Source organism: Pristiophorus japonicus, chromosome 10, assembly GCF_044704955.1.
Source record: "Pristiophorus japonicus isolate sPriJap1 chromosome 10, sPriJap1.hap1, whole genome shotgun sequence".
Classification (NCBI taxonomy): domain Eukaryota; kingdom Metazoa; phylum Chordata; class Chondrichthyes; family Pristiophoridae; genus Pristiophorus; species Pristiophorus japonicus.
The window spans coordinates 162,737,832-162,760,642 of record NC_091986.1 but is presented as its reverse complement, the minus strand read 5'-3'; the positions used below and the strand labels follow the sequence as shown (position 1 = coordinate 162,760,642).

General features: G+C 46.0%; 1 protein-coding gene across 5 annotated transcripts in view; it reads left to right on the top strand.

Annotated features, from left to right (window-relative positions):
• Nucleotides 1–22,811, top strand: part of atp8a2 (ATPase phospholipid transporting 8A2) — an 889,999-nt gene that overhangs the window by 25,604 nt on the left and 841,584 nt on the right. For all 5 annotated transcript variants that reach the window (XM_070892260.1, XM_070892256.1, XM_070892257.1 and 2 more), the window contains exon 2: nt 15,832–15,897. In XM_070892260.1, coding sequence (XP_070748361.1) covers nt 15,832–15,897 — 66 coding nt within the window. The remainder of the gene's footprint in view (nt 1–15,831; nt 15,898–22,811) is intronic.

Sequence of the window (22,811 nt, the reverse complement as noted above, 5' to 3'; positions counted from 1 at the left end):
ATTTGCCCACTCAACTAACCTGTCCAAGTCACTCGACAGCCTCTTAGCGTCTTCCTCACAGCTCTCACCGCCATCCAGCTTAGTGTCATCTGCAAACTTGGAGATATTACACTCAATTCCTTCATCTAAATCATTAATGTATATTGTAAATAGCTGGGGTCCCAGCACTGAACTTTGTGGCACCCCACTAGTCATTACCTGCCATTCTGAAAAGGACCCGTTTATTCCTACTCTCTGCTTCCTGTTTGCCAACCAGTTCTCTATCCACGTCAGTACATTACGCCCAATACCATGTGCTTTAATTTTGCACACTAATCTCTTACATGGGACCTTATCAAAAGCCTTTTGAAAGTCTTTCCAAATGCGCTGCTATTACATCTTTAATAATTGATTCCAAAATTTTCCCCACTACCGATGTCAGGCTGACCGGTCTATAATTCCCTGTTTTCTCTCTCCCTCCTTTTTTAAAAAGTGGGGTTACATTAACAACCCTCCAGTCCATAGGAACTGACCCAGAGTCTATAGAATGTTGCAAAATGACCCCAAATGCATCCACTATTTCTAGGGCCACTTCCTTAAGTACTCTGGAATGCAGACTATCAGGCCCCGGGGATTTATCGCCTTTGAATCCCATCAATTTCCCTAACAATTAACCGACTAATAAGGGTTTCCTTTAGTTCGTCCTTCTCGCTAGAGCCTCGTTCCCCTCGTATTTCTGGAAGGTTATTTGTGTCTTCCTTCATGAAGACAGAACCAAAGTATTTGTTCAACTGGTCTGCTATTTCTTTGTTCCCCATTATAAATTCACCTGATTCTGACTGTAAGGGACCTATATTTGTCTTCACTAATCTTTTTCTCTTCACGTATCTGTAGAAGCTTTTGCAGTCAGTTTTTATGTTCCCTGCAAGCTTACTCTCATATTCTATTTCCCCCCCTCCTAATTAAACCCTTTGTCCTCCTCTGCTGAATTCTAAATTTCTCCCAATCCTCAGATTTGCTGCTTTTTTTGGCCAATTTATATGCCTCTTCCTTGGATTTAACAGTATCCCTAATTTCCCTTGTAAGCCACGGTTGAGCCACCGTCCCCGTTTTATTTTTATGCCAGACAGGGATGTACAATTGTTGAAGTTCATCCATGTGATCTTTAAATGTCTGCCATTGCCTATCCACCGTCAACCCTTTAAGTATCATTCGCCAGTCTATCCTAGCCAATTCACATCTCATACCGTCGAAGTTACCTTTCTTCAAGTTCAGGACCCTCGTCTTTTTATTAACTGTGTCACTCTCCATCTTAATGAAGAATTTTACCGTATTATGGTCACTCTTCCCCAAGGGACCTCGCACAACAAGATTGCTAAATAATCGTCTCATTACCCAGTCTAGAATGGCCAGCTCTTTAGTTGGTTCTTCGACATATTGGTCTAGAAAACCATCCCTTTTCCACTCCAGGAAATCCTCCTCCACCGTATTGCTACCAGTTTGCTTAGTCCAATCTATATGTAGCTTAAAGTCACCCATGATAACTGCTGTACCTTTATTGCATGCTTCCCTAATTTCCTGTTTGATGCCATTCCCAACCTCACTACTACTGTTTGGTGGTCTGTACACAACTCCCACTAGCGTTTTCTGCCCTTTGGTGTTCCGCAGCTCTACCCATACAGATTCCACCTCATCCACGCTCATGTCCTTCCTTAATATTGTGTTAATCTCCTCTTTAACCAGCAACGCTACCCCACCTCCTTTTCCTTTCTGTCTATCTTTCCTGAATATTGAATACCCTTGGATGTTAAGTTCCCAGCCTTGGTCACCCTGGAGCCATGTCTCCCTAATCCCAATTACATCATATCCGTTTATCGCAGTTAATTCATCCACCTTATTACGAATGCTCTTCGCATTGAGACACACAGCCTTCAGGCTTGTTTTTTTTAACACTCTTTGTCCTTTTAGAATTATGCTGTAATGAGGCCCTTTTGATCTTTGTATTTGATTTTTCTGCCCTCCACTTTTACATGAAATGGAAATCATGTTTGACAAATTTGCTGGCGTTCTTTTGAGGATGTATTGAGCAGGGGGAACCAGTGGATGTGGTGTGTTTGGATTTCCAGAAGGCATTTGATAAGGTGCCACATAAAAGTTTACTGCACAAAATGAAAGTTCATGGGGTTGGGGGTCATATATTAGCATGGATAAGAGGATTGGCTAACTAACAGAAATCAGAGAGTCAGGATAAATGGGTCATTTTCCGGTTGGCAAACAGTAACTATTGGGGTACCACAGGAATCGATGCTGGGGCCTCAACTATTAACAATCTATATTAATGACTTGGATGAATGGACCGAGTGTAATGTTGCCAAGTTTGCTGATGATACAAAGATGGGTGGGAAAGCAAGTTGTGAGGAGGACACAAAAAATCTGCAAAGGGATATAGACAAGCTAGGTGAGTGGGCAAAAATTTGGCAGATGGAATGTAGTGTGGGAAAGTGTGAGGTTATCCATTTGGCAGAAAAAATAAAGGTCCTGAATAATCAGGAAGGCAAATGGAATGTTGGCCTTTATTGCAAGGGGGCTGGAGTATAAAAGCAGAGAAGTCTTGCTCCAACTGTACAGGGTATTGGTGAGGCCACACCTCGAGTACAGCGTGCGATTTTGGCTTTCTTATTTAAGGAGGGATATACTTGCATTGGGGACAGTCAGAAACGGTTGGCGAGGTTGACTCCTGAGATGAAGGGTGATACGTTCATAATAAAGGATGAAACTGAGCACTGAGTAGAATGAGCACGTGTGACCTTAGCTCATTCAATAAAACTCCAGAGTGCAGGTACCTCGTGGGTGGCCTGCTTATATACCGTGCTCCCAAGGTTGCTGGGATCCCTTGGGACTCCAAAAGGTCAGCCCTCTGGTGGTAGTGTAATACAGGTTACAAAGGGTTAAACACATAACATCACTCCCCCGTGAAGTCAATAGTACACTTATTTGCAAGATGAGACGATCTGGGGCTTTTCGCTCCCTTGTCGATTGTCTCGGTACCAATGCGGGTGTGGGTGAGTTGGTTAGTTCTTCACTGGGCTGTTGGGCAGCCGGCCTTGCAGGGCTGCTGGGGATGGTGAGTTCAGCTTCGTGGTCAACCATGATGTCAGTTGCCACTTGTGTGTGTGTTGGAGGGTCAAAGTTGGTGGTGTATTCTTTGGGTTGTTTGTAGCTGTTGGTGAACCGCAATTTGATTTGGTCCAAATGTTTTCTGCACGTTAGTCCATTGGCCAATTTGACCTGAAATACCCTACACCCGTCTTTGGCTATGACTGTGCCAGCGAGCCATTTGGGACCATGTCCATAATTGAGTACAAACACAGGATCATTGACCTCAATATCATGTGACAGATTTGCGCGGTCATGGTACACACTTTGTTGATGCCGGCTGGCCTCCACGTGATCATGAAGATCAGGGTGGACAAGAGAGAGCCTTGTTTTGAGTGCCCTTTTCATGAGCAGCTCGGCTGGGGGAACTCCGGTGAGTGAGTGGGGTCTGGTGCGGTAGCAGAGCAGCACACGGGATAGCCGGATCTGCAGGGAGCCTTCCGACACGCGTTTCAAGCTTGGTCTGAAGTGCCCATTCTGCCTGGCCGTTGGATGTGGGCTTGAAAGGGGCAGATGTGATGTGCTTAATCCCATTGCATGTCATGAATTCCTTGAATTCAGCACTGGTGAAACATGGCCCATTGTCGCTGACTAGGACATCAGGCAGGCCATGTGTGGCAAACATGGCTCATAGGCTTTCAATTGTGGCCGTGGACATGCTTACAGACATTATTGCACATTCAATCCATTTTGAGTAAGCATCCACGACAACCAAGAACATTTTGCCTAGAAATGGGCTCACATAGTCCACGTGGATCCTCGACCATGGTTTGGAGGGCCACGACCACAAACTTAGCGGTGCCTCTCTGGGTGCATTGATCAGCTGAGAGCAAGTGTTGCACTGGCGCACGCAGGACTCTAAATCTGAGTCGATTCCGGGCCACCACACATGAGATCTGGCTATGGCTTTCATCATTACAATGCCTGGGTGGGTGCTGTGCAGTTCACAAATAAACATATCTCTGCCTTTCTCGGGCAAGTCCACGCGATTGCTCCACAACAGACAGTCCGCCTGCAGGGACATTTCGTCTTTGTGGAAGGGCTTAATTGCCTCTGCATCTCCGCTGGGACGCTGGACCAGCTTCCATGGAAGACACAGTTTTTTAACAAGGACAGTAAAGGATCCTAGCTGGTCCAGGTCGTGATCTGGCGGGCCGTAACGGGGGACTTTTCATTTTTGAATGCATCCATTACCATGAGCAAGTCCGCTGGCTATGCCATTTCCACCCAGGTGGTGGGCAATGGCAGTCGACTGAGAACATCTGCGCAGTTTTCTGTGCCCGGTTTGTGGCGGATTACATAGTTGTATGCCGACAGCGTGAGCGCCCATCTTTGGATGCGGGCAAAGTCATTGGTGTTAATCCCTTTGCTCTCAGAGAACAGCGGTATGAGCGGCTTGTGGTCAGTTTCAAGCTCAAAGTTGAGGCCAAATAAGTACTGGTGCATTTTCTTTACCCCGTAACCGCATGCCAGAGCCTCTTTTTCAATCATGCTGTAGGCCCTTTCGGCCTTGGACAAACTCCTGGATGCATAAGTGACCGGTTGCAAAATCCCCGATTCATTAGCCTGTTGTAACACACACCCGACCCCGTATGATGACGCATCGCAAGCTAGCACTAATCTTTTACAAGGGTCATAAAGGACAAGCAGTTTGTTTGAACACAACAGATTTCTGGCTTTCTTAAAGGCAGCCTCTTGTGAATTCCCCCATACCCAGTCGTCTTCCCTGCGCAGTAGCACATGTAGGGGTTCTAGCAGGGTGCTTATCCCAGGGGGTAGGAAATTACCGAAATAGTTAAGGAGTCCCAGGAACGACTGCAGCTCCGTCACATTCTGTGGTCTCGGCATGTTCTTGATGGCCTCCGTCTTGGCATCGATGGGTCTGACGCCGTCTGCTGCGATTCTTCCCAAGAACTCGACCTCCTGCGCCAGGAAAACACACTTCGAGCGTTTCAACCTGAGTCCCACACGATCCAACCGACTAAGAATCTCTTCCAGATTCTTCAGGTGCTCAATGGTGTCCCAATCTGTAACCAGTATGTCATCCTGAAAAACCACGGTGCGAAGAATCGACTTTAGCAGGCTCTCCATGTTCCGTTGGAAAATTGCCGCGGCCGACCGAATCCCGAATGGGCATCTGTTATAGATGAACAGACCTTTGTGCGTGTTGATGCAGGTGAGGCCTTTCGAAGACTCCTTCAGCTCCTGCGTCATGTGGGCCGAGGTCAGGTCCGGCTTGGTGAATGTCTTCCCTCCAGCCAGCGTCGCAAATAGGTCGTCTGCCTTGGGTAGCGTGTACTGGTCCTGTTGCAAAAAACGGTTAATCGTTACTTTATGGTCCCCACAAATTCTGACCGTGCCGTCCTCTAAGTACCGGGACAATCGAACTGGCCCACTTGTTGAATTCCACCGGCACGATGATGCCTTCTCGGTGCAGCCTGGCCAGCTCAATTTCCACTTTCTCATGCATCATATATGGTACTGCCCGTGCCTTGTGGTGGATGGGTCGCGTACTGGGAACCAAATGGATCTGCACTTTCGCCCCCGAGAAGCTTCCAATGCCTGGCGATGGAAGCTTCCAATGCTTCCAACGATGGAAACCTGCTCAGAACCTGGGCACATGAAGCATCTTCGACGGATGTTGTCCCAGTTCCAGCGGATTTTTCCCAGCCAGCTTCTGCCATACAATGTGGGGCCATCCCCTGGCACAATCCACTGCGGGAGTTTGTGTACTGCTCCGTCATAGGAGACTTTGACTTCTGCACTGCGAATTACAGGGATTAGTTCCTTGGTGTAAGTCCTTAGTTTGGAGTGAATGGGGCTGAGCTTGGGCCTGTGTGCCTTTTTGCCCCACAGGCTGTCGAAGGCCTTTTTACTCATTATGGACTGACTTGCACCCGTGTCCAGTTCCATAGATACTGGAATTCCGTTCAGTTCAATTTTCAACATTATTGGTGGACATTTCGTGGTGAATGTATGTACCCCGTACACTTCTGTCTCCTCGGTTCGAGTCTCCAATTCAGCCTGATCCACAGTGGATTGATTTTCCTCTGCAACGTGGTGGTTTGCAGGATTTGCAGCTCGCCTGCACATTTGCTGGAGGTGTCCCATTGTTCTCCACCCGTTGCACGCATAGTGCTTGAAGTGGCATTGATGGGGGCCAATGATCATCTCCACAGTGCCAACAAGGTATTAACTGCCTCGCATTAATGATTGATGGTGGATTCATCTGAAGTCGGGCAGCAGCAGCCGGCGTGTACCTTCTGCCATGTATATTCCTGCTCGAAAACGACATTACTTTGTGCACAGTACTGGCCGAAACTGCCTTACTCTGCGAAATCTGTTTGGTGTTGTCGCTGGTGGACATAAATGCCTGGGCTATCGTTATGGCTTTACTTAGATTCGGAGTTTCAACAGTCAACAGTTTGCGAAGTATTACCTCATGGCCAATGCCCAGTACAAAAAAGTCTCTAAGCACTTGTTCTCGGAATCCCTCAAATTCGCAATGTCCTGCGAGGCATCTTAGTTCGGCAACATAGCTCACCACTTCCTGGCCCTCCGACCGTTGACACATGTAGAACCGATATCTTGCCATCAAAACTCTTTCCTTCGGATTTAGGTGCTCCCGGACCAGTGTACACAATTCTTCATAGGATTTAGCTGTTTGTTTTGCTGGAGCTCGGAGATTCTTCATGAGGTCATAGGTTGTAGCCCCACAGACAGTTCGGAGGATCGCCCTTCGTTTGACAGCGTTCTCGTCCCCTTCCAGCTCGTTGACCACAAAGTTTTAGTCGAGTCTCTCCACGAAGGCCTCCCAATTGTCCCCTTCTGAGAACTTCTCCAGGATAACAACTGTTCTTTACATTTTCGTGCGGTTGTTCGTTACCTCGTCGCCAATTGGTACACTCATAATAAAGGATGAGTACTGTGTACAATGAGCAAGTGTGACTTTAGCTCCTTTTAATAAGACTCCAGAGTGCAGATACCTTGTGCGTGGCCTGCTTATATACTGTGCTCCCAAGGGATGCTGGGATCCCTTGGGACTCCAACAGGTAGGCCCTCTGGTGGTAGTGTGATACAGGTTACAAGGGGTTAAATACATGACAAAGGTGTTGACTTATGAAGAAAAATTGAGCAGGTTGGGCCTGTACTTGTTGGAGTTCAGAAGAATGAGAGGTAATATTATTGAGACATATAAGATAATGAGAGGGCTCGACAAGGTAGATGCAGAGAGGATGTTTCCACTCATGGGGGAATCTAGAACTAGGGGGCATAGTTTTAGAAAATTGGGTCACCCATTTAAAACTGAGATGAGGAGGAATTTCTTCTCTCAGAGGGTTGTAAATCTGTGGAATTCTCTGCTCCAGAGAGATGTGGAGGCTGTCATTGACTATATTTAAGGCTGAGATGGACAGATTTTTGGACGATAAGGGAATAAAAGGTTATGGGGAGTGGGCAGGGAAGTGGAGCTCTGCTCCTGATCAGATCAACCATGATCTTATTGAATGGCAGAGCAGGCTCGAGGGGCCAATTGGCCTACTGCTGCTCCTATTTCTTATGTTCTAATGTTCTTAAGCTGTGCAAATAGGACTATCACTTGCGGTGGATGTAATGTGAATGAGATTAGCACAAGCAATGCAGTGACATGCATTTTATCACATAATGGTGTGACGTCCGAAATCCGGAAACCTCGGGACCGGGCGCAGGTCGGGTGGGTTGGCCAGGCCGCCTTGGGTCGGGGAGGTCGATCGGGCCGAGGCTGGGGGAGGGTTGGCCGGGCCAGGGGGGGTGTCGGTCGGGCCCGGGGCGGTGGGGGGGGGGGGGGGTTGGCCGGGCGGGTGTTGGGGGGGGGAGGGTCATTGGGAGGCCTTGGGTGGCAGTGGGGCCAGGGGTGGATGTCGGTTGGGACAAGGCCGGGGGGGTCGGTCGGGCCGGAGGGGCGGTGTCGGTCGGGACAATGCCGGGGCGGAGGTGGGGAAGTCGGGCTGAGGTCAGGGGAGTTCAGTCGTGCCGATGGAGTTGGAGTGGGAGGGGTGGGGGGGTGGCGGCAGGGGGGTGGGGGTCGGTCAGGCCGCCGGTGGTCGTGGGGGGGTGGGGTTGGGTTGAGGTTGGGGAAGGTGGACGGGGATCAGTTGGCCGCCGGAGGTCGGGAGGCGTGGGGGATGTCGGTTGGGATGGGAGGGTGTCGGTTGGGCCGAGGCCGGTGGGGGGGCTGCTTGGTCGGGCTGCCGGAGTTTGGATGGGCCAAGGTCGGTGGGGGGGTTTCCATTTACACATTCCAGAGAAACTTCAGTGTGGCTTATTCTCCAAGGGGACCAAAAAGCAATGGGTCATGTGATAATGGAGAGCCAATCAGAGAAACTACTGCAATTCAGTTAGAACAAATAAATGCATCATTTTTTTTCTTTCCATGCTGGGAGATGCAGACTCCTCTTTGTCATTTCCCGCTTCAGGTCTGGAAAAGGGCAGAATGGAGAACCAAACTAGTGTTCTGTGTGGCACCAAATGTCAGTTCTTTAACACTCAGCATCACTATTCCCAAATCATTCAGCCCATTGTGCCTCTTTGAAAGAGCTATCCAATTAGTTCCACTCTCCCGCCCTTTCCCCATAGCCCTGCAATTTTTTTCTGTTCAGGTATTTATCCAGTTGTCCTTTGAAAGTTATTATTGAATCTGCTTCCACCACCCTTTTAAGCAGTGCATTCCAGATCATAACAACTTGCTGTATAAAAAAAAATTATCTTCATCTCCCCTCTCGTTTTTGTGTTAAATCTGTGTCCTCTGGTTACTGACCTTCCTGCCAGTGGAAATAGTTTCTCCTTATTTACTCTATCAAAACCCCTCATAATTTTGAACACATCTATTAAAGCTCCCCTTGACCTCTTCTGCTGTAAGGAGAACAATCCCAGGTTCTTAAGTCTCTCCAAATAAAATAAAACTAATATAGCAATAATATTAAAAGCATGCTTATTTCATCAGATTATATGCCATAAGAACAACATTTCATGGCAAGGTATTGAACATGGGCTTTATCACACGAGTGCATAGGAACTTCACAACCCATTCCCAGTTATAACAGGCATTAGTTCCTCAGTCATCCCTCACTTAAGGTAAGTTTCATATTTGCCAGCATAATACCAGACAACAGTTACCTGTGTGTGTGTATAGCTTCCCATTCCCTGATCTTATCATTTATCTAATTTATGGACAAAGCTATTGGAGATGTAGCTGCTGCTCCCTTTTACATCACGGCCTGGAGTTTCCACTAGATTGCGCTGTTTTTTCAGCTCAATTCACCCAAAATCAGCCAAACCAGTGCAAAACATCGAGGAATTTCAAGTGCAAATTACGTCCGGCGCAAATTAGTTTCTGCGATCTATTGCGCTAGTTTTTCAAAATCGTGCTAGAAGCAGGCCCCGCCCACAAAACTGGCTTCGCCCAATGATCAAATTAATCACCATTGGGAGTTTCCACTAATTGTGCTCGTTTGCAGCCCTTTGAGAAGGCTCAAAAATTAAACTTTTCTTTTTAGGCGCAATGACACTAATAAGCATGATTTAAAAGCTTTCATTCGTTTTTAGTTTATTAAGAAACTGACTACTGTACACCATTGTAACTAGTAAACTGTATAGTTTTTTTACGTCATTTTTGGTTATTTAAAATTGGGTTACTCACCAGTGGTGGACTAGACATTGAGTAAAAAATGTTTATTTTTTTTAATAAACCCATTTTCAGCTGTATTAATCAAACTGCACAAAGTTACCACTCGCATATAATCAAAGAACATTTTTCAATGCAATTTAAAAAAAATGATCTCCAACACTGCCTGGTTGTGATGGCAGATTTTACTTTCAGCGATATGAAAATGAATTTGAGTGGAAACTTGGGCAAAAAAAAGCCTTCTAAAAACTAGTGCAATTTGTGCCCAAATGGCTGATTGTGCCCAAAGTGGAAACTTTTGGCCCATATGTGGGAACAATAAGAAAGGCCAGTTATTTTCCTGCTAAAGGATATAGTAATGTGTTTTCCAAACTGACTAGTGAATTTGAGGTTGTAGCTGGCAGTAGTTCCTTCTCACTGTGTAATACTGCAATAAACAACCAGATTTAAAAGAGGAACCAAGAGGAGGAAAATAAATTTGTCATCTGGGAAGATCACACATTTCAAGAAACAATACCCTAGATATTACCCATCACTGCGACAAGAAACATTTGAAAGTTCAAGGCTTTCCAAGTGCACACTAAAGGAAAATTGCATGTTTCTGAGGGGTAGCTGTCTAAAAGAAAGAAAGACATGGATTTATAGAGAGCCTTTCACGACCACCGGACGACTCAAATCGCTTTACAGCCAATGATAGTAAATTTAAATAAATAGCTCCAAACAATCAGATGAATGTAGCCAGATTAGAGAGCTGGATTCAGTCCTACTCGTAATGTGATCTTACTCCTACTCATTAGAAGGTGGGACCCATTCTTTTGAACTGAAACTTTGAACATTTGATTATATGGAGGGTTTTGTTTCTTCTTGGAAAATGATTGATGGATAATTATAGTGTACAAATATTTGGTGCTCAAGGATAAAATATCAAGCAAATGCCTTTCTTGCTGGTTTTAAATGTATATCATCATGAAAAATATGTTTAGCAAGTCTTTGTTTGAAGAGCAGAGTTATAGTGGCACCGTATACAGATATCACAGTGATGTATTTCGCAATTTATTTAATTAAATCTTATCTTTGGCAAACAAATGAGAAAACATAGGTCCCTTGCAGTCAGATTCAGGTGAATTTAGAATGGGGAACAAAGAAATGGCAGACCAGTTGAACAAATACTTTGGTTCTGTCTTCACAAAGGAAGATACAAATAACCTTCCGGAAGTACGAGGGGACCGAGGGTCTAGTGAGAAGGAGGAACTGAAGGATATCCTTATTAGGCGGGAAATTGTGTTAAGGAAATTGATGGGATTCAAGGCCAATAAATCCCCGGAGCCTTAAGTAGTCTGCATCCCAGAATACTTAAGGAAGTGGCCCAAGAAATAGTGGATGCATTTGTGATCATTTTCCAACAGTCTATCGACTCGGGATAGGTTCCTATGGACTGGAGGGTAGCTAATGTAACACCACTTTTTAAAAAAGGAGGGAGAGAGAAAACAGGTAATTATAGACCGGTTAACCTGACTTCAGTAGCAGGGAAAATGTTGGAATCAATTATTGAAGATGAAATAACAGTGCATTTGGAAAGCAATGACAGGATCGGTCCAAGTCAGCATGGATTTATGAAAGGGAAATCATGCTTGACAAATCTTCTGGAATTTTTTGAGAATGTAACTCGTAGAGTGGACAAGGGAGAACCAGTGAATGTGGTATATTTGGACTTTCAAAAGGCTTTTGACAAGGTCCCACACAAGAGATTGGTGTGCAAAATCAAAGCACATGGTATTGGGGATAATGTACTGACGTGGATAGAAAACTGGTTGGCAGCCAGAAAGCAGAGAGTCGGGATAAATGGGTCCTTTTCAGATTGGCAGGCAGTGACTAGTGGAGTGCTGCAGGGCTCAGTGCTGGGCCCCCAGCTATTTACAATATACATTAATGATTTAGATGAAGGAATTGAGTGTAATATCTCCAAGTTTGTAGATGACACTAAATTGGGTGGCGGTGTGAGCTGTGAGGACGACGCTAAGAGGCTGCAAGGTGACTTGGACCGGTTAGGTGAGTGGGCAAATACATAGCAGATGCAGTACAATGTGGATAAATGTGAGGTTATCCACTTTGGGGGCAAAAACACAAAGGCAGAATATTATCTGACTGGCGGCAGATTAGGAAAAGGGGAGGTGCAACGAGACCTGGGTGTCATGGTTCATCAGTCATTGAAAGTTGGCATGCAGGTACAGCAGGCGGTGAAGAAGGCAAATGGCCTTCATAGCTTGGGGATTTGATTTTAGGAGCAGGGAGGTCTGACTGCAGTTGTACAGGGCCTTGGTGAGGCCTCACCTGGAATATTGTGTTCAGTTTTGGTCTCCTAATCTGAGGAAGGATGGTCTTGCTATTGAGGGAGTGCAGCGAAGGTTCACCAGACTGATTCCCGGGATGGCTGGACTGACATGTGAGGAGACACTGGATCGACTGGGCCTGTATTCACTGGAGTTTCGAAGGATGAGAGGGGATCTCATAGAAATATATAAAATTCTGACGGGACTGGACAGGTTAGATGCAGGAAGAATGCTCCCGATGTTGGGGAAGTCCAGTACCAGGGGACACAATCTAAGGATAAGGGGTAAGCCATTTAGAACTGAGGTGAGGAGAAACTTCTTCACCCAGAGAGTTGTTAACCTGTGGAATTCCCTACCGCAGAGAGTTGCTGATGCCAGTTCATTGGATATATTCAAGAGGGAGTTAGATGTGGCCCTTATGGCTAAAGGGATCAAGGGGAATGGAGAGCAAGCAGGGAAGGGATACTGAGGTGAAGGATCAGCCATGATCTTATTGAATGGTGGTGCAGGCTCGAAGGGCCGAATGGCCTACTCCTGCTCCTATTTTCTATGTTTCTATGTTTCTATCAATACCTTTTCATCACTTATGGTGCCTTTTGTTTGAAGTCATACATGATGACCATCAGCAAGAACTTCTGCTCTCGTGCTCCCCTTCCTGAGGGAGTGCTGCACTGTCAGAGGTGCCGTCTTTCGGATGAGATGTTAAACTGAGCTCCGGTCTGCTCTCTCGGGTGAATGTAAAAGATCCAATGGCACGATTTTGAAGAAGAGCAGGGGAGTTATCCCCGTTGTCCTGGCCAATATTTATCCCTCAGACAACAGCATTAAAACAGATTATTTGGTCATTATCACGTTGCTGTTTGTGGGAGCTTGTTGTGAGCAAATTGGCACGTGACTATATTTCAAAAGTACTTCATTGGCTCTAAAGTGCTTTGGGACGTCCTGAGTTTGCTATATAAATGCAAGTCTTTCTTGGTGTCATGTAGGTAACCACAATGTAACACCACTGTATTACTGTATACACAACCTAGATGCACACCTTGACCACAAGGGGTGAACTTGTGGAAGACACTCCTTACCTGATCACACAGGTATAAAAAGGGAGGTCCCAACCAGGGTCATCACTTGGAGTCCTGTGAATAAAGAGTTAAGGTCACAGAGTGATCTTGTTCCCTGAATGTGCCTCGTGTGGTTTCATACAGTAGAATAAGGACATTACACTTGTATTCAAGTTTTACATCAATTCTTGTATTTCGATGGAAAGACTGTACATTCCAGTTTTTCAGTATCTAATGTCTGCCAGAACCCTTGCATCAAGGGAATTTCCTTTTAGTCTTCCCTTCATTAAGATTGTGTGACATTAATGGAGACAAAGGCCAAAGATAATGGGAATCATTTCCTGCTAAGTGGGTACAAGGCTCTATCACCAGCAGAACTTCATCAACCTGTTCTGTATTTCCAAGATTGCTGGGAGCCAGTTGTTTAAATGTTTAAATTTGCTGTTGGTGGGATTCAGACATTTTACCTGAGATCGTGGTTCCTGCTGACAATGAAGGGAGGTGGCAAAGACTGGCCCAGATAATTTTGGCTGGATACCTTTTGTCAAATTGACGAAGTCCATAGTTGTGGGAAAAGCTTGCCACTGAAGCCCCAGCGATTTCTTCAGCAGGGAAATTTATTTTTTAAATGCTTTAGTTGCATTAAAAGTGCTATAAAACCCAGTTAGCGCCAGTCAAAAGTGCAAGAACATTGGAAACTGACGGTGTCTACTGCTAACTTGACTCTCAGTTAATGGTGAAGAAATGATACGTACTGTGGTCACGAGGGAATGTATGCTAGGCGAGAATGAGGAAGTAGACTCTCCTCGCATATGAAGATAGCTTCTTGAAACCTTAACTCAGAAGAGATCTATTTTGAGATGCTGCAGTCTCTTAAGATCCGGTGTCAATTTTATTTTAACAAATGTCGTATTTCTCCCACTGCCTGAGACAGTGTTCCCAGCTTCTTGCACTGAACAATTACGTTCATATATTTGGTTGTTGGATCACAAATTAACCTTGTTCCTCAAACTATAACCGAAGAGAAACTGTTAAACCATATCCACGGATGTAAGCTTTTTCCTTCTGCTGGGCTGAGTGATACTAGAACTGCTGATGCTATCTTCAACATTTTTGATTTTGCTGACTTCTATTCTGTAGGCTGAACACTTCAGGCAGACTGGTTAGGTAGCCGTACCGGTAATTTGTATCATATATGCTGCATTCCCAGGACTCATTTTTCCCAAAGCTTTTTTTTGGCATACTTGAGAGTGACGCCCATTTTTTGGGGGCCCAAGTACGCCAATAAAAATGTTCTAAGTTTCCCCGTTGGATTTCTTCATTTTGGTGCAGCCTAACCTGTCCTTTAGTTTGGGGGTGGAGCCTTGATCTGCGCCAAAAAGATCGGGTTGCCACGATAACCAGGGGCACAAAGCGAGTTGAGTCTGGAAAGTGAAACGTGCAGCCAGCTCGCAACACATTAAACACATTGCATCAACTTTAAAACACATTAAAACACATTGCATCAACTTTAAAACACATGAAAACACATTGCATTAACTTAACATATTAAAATATATTGTAGCAACTTATCTCCGATTATTAAAGTCCCCCCCCCACCTCCCCATGCCAGTGCCAATCCCCGCCCCTATCCCAGGCCTAAGGGCCTCCCGGCCTGCTTCCCCCACCCGCCCCTTGCCAGGGCCGGTCCTGCTCCCCCGCCTGACCCTAGACCCTAGACCCTAGTGCTTTGCCGGGCTGCTTCCCTAGCCCACCCCAAGTGCCTTGCCGGTGAGGTCCTGCTCCCCCACCCCTAACTCTGGCCAAAGGGCTTGCCGGTCTGCTTCCCTAGCCCGCCCCAAGCCCCTTACCGGTGCCGGTCCAGCTTCAACGTCCCCCCCCCCCCCCCCCCCCCCCCACAGCCCGGCAGCCCGGTCCGCTCCCCCGCCCCTTTCCCAGGCCGAATGGCCTCCTCCCTCCTGGTCCCCGCACCTAACTACACCCGAAAGGCTTCCCCCCCCGGCCCCCATCCTCGCTTCTATCTTCCCTCCCCTCTTCTCCCCCCTTACTCTCATCCCCATCCCTCCCTCCCATCTCTCTTCCCGCCCCTCTCCCACCCCCTCTCTCCCCCTCTCTCTTACCTCTCCTGCTGCTGTCCAGGCATCTGCTGCACTTACCTGCTCTGATTTCCTTACCTGCGCCGATTTCTTTAATTCTCCAGAAGGTTTTTTTGCAGAAGAACTGGAGTAACTCTCAGCTGGCCAAACTTGCCTAAATGGCCAGAATTGGTGCGGGAGGCCGGTTATGTCCTCTTTGGCTGAAAAAAAATATTACCTAAAAAAATTGTAACTAACTGAGTTACGCTGGTGCAAATTGATTGGGGAAACTGTGGTTTTTAAACTAAGGCCAAAAAAAGCAGCCTGCTCCAAAAAAATGGTGCAAATCATTGGAGAAAATTGAGCCCCCAGTCTGTTTAAATACTGCATATAAATGATTGATTCAATACACATTGTACCAGTGTAAGGAATAGAACACCATAAATGTACATTTGAGTTGATAGATTCAAAAATGTGCACTGTACATGATGGCATATCAATATAGAATAGAATTTAACTTGATATTTGTAGAGGTGAAATTGCTGTTGACAACTTAGTGTTCGCCTTTTCAGTTTCAGAAATGGAGGAGCTGGAGTGTGGCACTGGGCTGTCGGAATATTACGAAGCGGAAGAGAATGGTGAGTGTGTCTGAGTCACTGGCATGTTTTTAATTACCTTCTCCTTTCAGATAAGCAGTTAAAATGTTGTAAGTAAAACTAGGCCTACAGTACAGTACCATAATTGATGCAATATCACAAATTAGCATGGGCAACTGCATGGATCAGCATTACTCTGTTATTTAGTGCAATCCTTTGTTCCAATAATCCATTGTAGACCAGATCCTGCAATCTTGTAGTGATGCGTGTATATAATTATACTTCTAGTAGTGCTAAATGTATTGTAAGCATTTGCTACAAGTATTTGAAGTGAACAATAATGAAAATCTCATTTAGGGGTTCAGATTGTTTCATCTTAAATCTTTGTTTGTGATGTTCTCTGGTATTTGATCCTACCCATTATTCATTTAATGACCAGTAATTGTGACTCTGTGAGTGGGAACTTTGCAGATCACTGCCATGATGTTAGGAGCAAATGAGATGCCAGTCACTTTCCCAATTAAGAGAGAGAACAAACGAGAGGGGGTGGTTAGGAATTGTCCCATGCCATTCCCACTGTGAAGGCAGAGGTTAGAGGAAATCTTCATACAAAGAGAATGACAGGTAATTATAGCGGAAGGAGAATCCTTTAAAAGGGAAATGGATAAATATTTGAAAAAGAAAAATGTAAGTATGTGAGGAAAGATCGGGGAAATGGGACTAAATGGATAGTTTTTCGAGAGTCAGGATAGGCAAAATGGCCCAATCTGTGCTGTAGCATTCTATGATTCTGTTTCCTGGTCGTTAATTTCACTGCAGCGTTGGCCGAGGCTTCAAACTGAAAGCGAGCCACAGGGGAATGGTGTATGGAGACCAAACTGACTTTTGAACGTGGATAAAATAAAATTAATGATCATCTGTGTGGCCTTAGTAACTTTGGTTTTGAACTTTTTCTTGGTTTATCTATTATTTACATATAATTTAATCTTCCATTCCTCCACAGTTTATAATATGCTGATGTGTATTTCTAAATATTTGAAAAAAAATTAACTACATTAAAAAAGGAGGGAGAGAGAAAACGGGTAATTATAGACCGGTTAGCCTGACATCAGTAGTGGGGAAAATGTTGGAATCAATTATTAAATATGAAATAGCAGCACATTTGGAAAAAGGTGACAGGATCGGTCCAAGTCAGCATGGATTTATGAAAGAGAAATCATGCTTGACAAATCTTCTGGAATTTTTTGAGGATGTAACTAGTAGAGTGGACAAGGGAGAACCAGTGGATGTGGTGTATTTGGACTTTCAAAAGGCTTTTGACAAGGTCCCACACAAGAGATTGGTGTGCAAAATCAAAGCACATGGTATTGGGGGTAATGAACTGATGTGGATAGAGAACTGGTGGGCAGACAGGAAGCAGAGAGTCTGGATAAACGGGTTCTTTTCAGAATGGCAGGCAGTGACTAATGGAGTACCACAGGGCTCAGTGCTGGGCCACCAGCTCTTTACAATATACATTAATGATTTGGATGAAGGAATTGAGTGTAATATCTCCAGGTTTGCAGATGACACTAAGCTGGGTGGCGGTGTGAGCTGTGAGGAGGACGCTAAAAGGCTGCAAGGTGATTTGGACTGGTTAAATGAGTGGGTAAATGCATGGCAGATGCAGTATAATGTGGATAAATGTGAGGTTATCCACTTTGGGGGCAAAAACACGAAGGCAGAATCTGAATGGCGGCAGATTAGGAAAGGGGGAGGTGCAACGAGACCTGGGTGTCATGGTACATCAGTCATTGAAAGTTGGCATGCAGGTGCAGCAGGCGGTGAAGGCGGCAAATGGTATGTTGGCCTTCATAGCTAGGGGATTTGAATATAGGAGCAGGGAGGTCTTACTGCAGTTGTACAGGGACTTGGTGAGGCCTCACGTGGAATATTGTGTTCACTTTTGGTCTCCTAATCTGAGGAAGGACGTTCTTGCTATTGAGGGAGTGCAGCGAAAGTTCACCAGACTGGATGGTGGGATGGTGGGACTGACATATGAGGAGAGACTGGATCAACTGGGCCTTTATACACTGGAGTTTAGAAGGATGAGAGGGGATCTTATAGAAACTTACAAGATTCTGACGGGACTGGACAGGTTAGATGCGGGAAGAATGTTCCCGATGATGGGGAAGTCCAGAACCAGGGGACATAGTCTTAGGAGAAGGGGTAGGCCATTTAGGAGATGAGGAGAAACTTCTTCACTCAGAGTTGTTAACCTATGGAATTCCCTACCGCAGAGAGTTGTTGATGCCAGTTCATTGGATATATTCAAGAGAGAGTTAGATATGGCCCTTACGACTAAAGGGATCAAGGGGTCTGGATAGAAAGCAGGAAAGGGGTACTGAGGTGAATGATCATCCATGATCTTATTAAATGGTGGTGCAGGCTCGAAGGGCCGAATGGCCTACTCCTGCACCTATTGTCTAGGATTCTATGTTTAGAAAAGCATTTTGCTAAAGCTTCCTCAAACTAGCTGCTTCTGGAATCTTTTTGCTGGGTCAGATGATGTGGCATTGAGCTTATTTTCACACAAGCTCTCATTTTCATCCTCTAATACAAATAAATTAAAACTGTCCCCCAAAATACATATAACAACAATTCATGACAACGCAGACGTGATTATCGAGCACTAATTTGATCTTGGGGCTCAGATGGTGTCATGATATTAGTTGCTCTTGCTGGAGTTGAGAATTAAATAGGTTTACATAGGATATACAGCACAGAAACAGGCCATTCCGCCCAACCAGCCCAACCGGCGTTATGCTCCACTCGAGCCTCTTCCCGTCTTTCCTCATCTAACTCTATCAGCACAACCCTTTATTCCCTTCTCTCTCATATGCTTATCTAACCGCTCCTTAAATGCATCTATAGTATTCACTTCAACTATTCCCTGCGGTGGTAAGTTCCATGTTCTCACCATTCTCTGGATAAAGAAGTTTCTTCTGAATTTCTTCTTTGATTTCTTGATGACTATCTTACATTGATGGCCTCGAGTTATGCTCTTCCTCACAAATGGAAACACTCTTTGTATCTACTTTATCAAAAGCATTCATAATTTTAAAGATCTCTATTAGGGCACCCCTCAGCCTTCTCTTTTCAAGAGAAAAGAGACCCAGCCTGTTCATCCTTTCCTGATATGTATACCCTCACATTTCTGGTATCATCCTTGTAAATCTCCTCTGTACCCTCTCTAGTTCCTCTATATCCTTTTTGTAATATGGCAACCGTGTGATCTAACCAAGGTTCGATACAAGTTTAGCATAACTTCACTACTTTTCAATTCTATCCTTCCAGAAATAAACCCTTGTGCTTGGTTTGCTTTGTTAATGGCCTTGTTGACTTGCGTCACACATTTAGTGATTTGTGTATTTGTACTCAGATCCCTTTGCTCCTCTACCCCACCCAGACTAGCACCTGCCAAGTAATAAGTGGCCTCCCTATTCTTCCTATCATAATGTAATAACTCTGTGTTGAAATTAATTTTCCAATTATATGCTCATTCTGCAAGCTTATAAATGCCTTTCTGTAATTTGCTGCCATCCTCCTCAGTAGTGACTATTCCACCCGCCACCCCCCCACCCCCCCCCCCGTTAAATATGGAAGAACACCACAAGACTGAGTACTGTGAGCTAAAACTGATGTGACCTTCGTCTCTTTAATACAACTCCAGAGTGCCTAAGCAGCATGGCAGACAACCTTTTATACTCCCTTGCATAAGGTGTGCAGGTGACCCTTGGGCCTCCAACAGTTGCGCCCTCTGGTGGCAAGTCTTACACAGTTACAATGTTTACATACACAACGTCACTTCCCCTCCCCCAAAGTCTTTGATACAAATTATTTACAAGTTGAGACGCTCCCTGGTTGATTGTCTGAGTTCAAACTCTGGCATGGGTGAATTGGTTGGACCATTGCTGCACTGCGGCGCGGCTGGTCTGACAGGACTGTTGAGAATGGTGTTTCATCCTCTTGATTGACAGCGAGGTCGATTGCTGGTTGGGTATGTGTTGGTGGATCAATGATGGTGATGTCCTCTTCAGGTTGTTCCTGGTTGTCGGTGAACCACAGTTTGGTCTGATCCAAATGCTTTCTGCATGTTTGTCCATTCAACAGTTTGACTATAAACACTCTATTCCCCTCCTTGGCCAAGACAGTGCCAGCAACCCATTTATGACCATGACCGTAATTCAGGGTCGTTGACATCAATGTCACGCGATACAGCAGCGCGATCGTAGTACATGTTTTGCCGGTGACGCTGGGTTTCCATATGATCATTTAGATCCGGGTGGACTAGGGAGAGCCTGGTTTTGAGTGCTCTCTTTATTAACAATTCTTCAGGGGGAACTCTAGTGAGCGAGTGGGGTCGTGTTCTGTAGCTGAGCAGAACCCGAGATAAGCGGGTCTGCAAGGAGCCTTCCGTCACACGTTTCAAGCTCTGCTTGATAGCTTGGCCTGCCCGTTCCGCTTGACCGTTGAATGCGGGATTAAACGGGGTAGACCTGACATGCTTGATGCCATTACAGGTCATAAACTCGTTGAATTCTGAGCTGGTGAAACACAGTCCATTGTCACTGACAAGGATGTCGGGCAAGCCATGGGTGGCGAACATAGCCCGGAGGCTTTCAATGGATGTGCTGGATGACATGATTACACATTCAATGCATTTAGAGTAAGCGTCCACTACAACTAAAAACATCTTTCCAAGAAAGGGGCCAGCAAAATCTACGTGGATCCTGGACCACGGTTTGGAGGGCCATGACCACAGACTCAGTGGAGCCTCCCTTTGGTGCATTGCTCAATTGTGAGCATGTGTTGCATTGGTGTACGCATGACTCTAAGTCCGAGTCAATGCCGGGCCACCAAACATGCAACCTGGCTGTAACCTTCATCATAACTATGCCTGGGTGGGTATTGTGTAGGTCGCGTATAAACGTTTCCCTGCCTTTTTTTTGGCAAAACCACGTGATTACCCCATAAGAGACAATCCAACTGGATGGATATTTCATCTTTGCGTTGGTGAAATGGCTTGATTTAATTTTGCATTTTCCCGGGAACAGCCGACCAGCTCCCATTGAGGACGCAACGTTTTACAAGTGAAAGCACAGGATCCTGACTGGTCCAGGTGCTGATCTGGCGAGCAGTGACGGGTGACCCCTCGCTCTCAAAAGCATCCATGACCAGAAGCAAGTCTGCGGGCTGCGCCATTCCCACCCCGGTAGTGGGCAATGGTAGCCGACTGAGGACATCAGCACAGTTCTCCGTGCCTGGTCTGTGGCGGATAATATAGTCATAGGCGGACAATGTTAGTGCCCATCTTTGGATGCGGGACGAAGCATTGGTGTTTATACCTTTGCTTTCTGAAAACAGCAAAATGAGCGGCTTGTGGTCAGTTTCAAGCTCAAACCAAAGTCCAAATCGATATTGGTGCATTTTCTTATCCCCATATACACATGCTTACGCCTCTTCCTCGACCACACTGTAGGCTCTTTCAGCCTTAGACAGACTTCTTGACGCATATGCAACCAGTTGAAGTTTGCCCGATACATTGGTTTGCCGTTACACACAGCCGACCCTGTACGAAGATGCATCACAAGCTAGCACTAATCGTTTACACGGGTCATACAGTACAAGTAACTTAGTGGAACAAAGTAGGTTTCTGACCTTCTCAAAGGCTGTCTGTTTGAGATTTACCTCAAACCCAGTCATCACCCTTACGTAGCAACATGTGCAACAGTTCCAGCAAAGTGCTTAACCCGGGTAGAAAGTTACCAAAATAGTTGAGGAGTCCCAGGAACGAACGCAGCTCGGTCACATTCTGTGGTCTGGGTATTATGTAATGATGTGTGTATCGTCCCAGTACCGTAAATGTAATGTAAGCACTATGCCACACCACAGAGGGCGCTGTGGTGGGAAACCTGGTAGTACCTGCAACAAGGGCTATATAAGGCTGACCGCCATACCTGGGAGGCACTCTGGAGCTGAACAATAAAGGACGAAGGTCACAGCAGTTAGATTTACACCAGACCGTGTGGAGTCAGTGATTTGTGTGCTACATACACCACATTGCCACGAGGAAGCGGACGAACTCCATGCAACCATGGCTACTCTGGGCTCGCTAAAGGATTTTACCGTGGGCAATGATTGGGAGGCCTTTACGGAAAGGCTCGAGTACTACTTCACAGCAAATGACCTGACGGAGGACACATAAGCAATGAGAGAGAAGCGTAAGGCGATATTGCTCTCCAGTTGTGGAGATGAGGTTTACGGTCTCGTCAGGAATTTGCTGGCACCCGGGAGGGCCAGGGACAAGACATACGAGGAGCTGACTGAACTCATTCGTGACCAGTTGAAACCGAAGGAGAGCATCCTCACGGCCAGATACAAATTTTACCATCACTGCAGACCTGAGGGCTAGGATGTCACCAAATATGCTGCGGACCTCAGGAGACTTGCGGTGCCGTGTGATTTTGGCGCACACCTTGACGAGGCTTTGCGGGACGTTTTCGTTATGGGGATTGGCCACGAGGGCCTCCTTCACAAGCTGCTAGCCACGGAACCCACAGTCGCCATCAGCCGGGCACATATGACCTCGACTTGCAGCACCAAGCAAATAATCCACACAGTCTCGAACCCGGCAGGCACTGTCCACAGGATAGCACCCACCACGGACAAAACTGCAGAATGTGGCTCTGCCCGTGGCAGAGAGCATGGACCTCGGGATCCTGGAACTCAGAGTCCGCTGAGGAGGGCCAATCATGCAGCACCATGCTGGCGTTGTGGAGGAAGCCATGGGGCTCACCGGTGCAGGTTTGCGGAGTATACATGCAATACCTGCCACATTAAAGGCCACCTTCAGCGTATGTGTAAAAGAAATCGGACTCCCCATGTGGCTGAGGAGATGGGGGATGATTTACTGT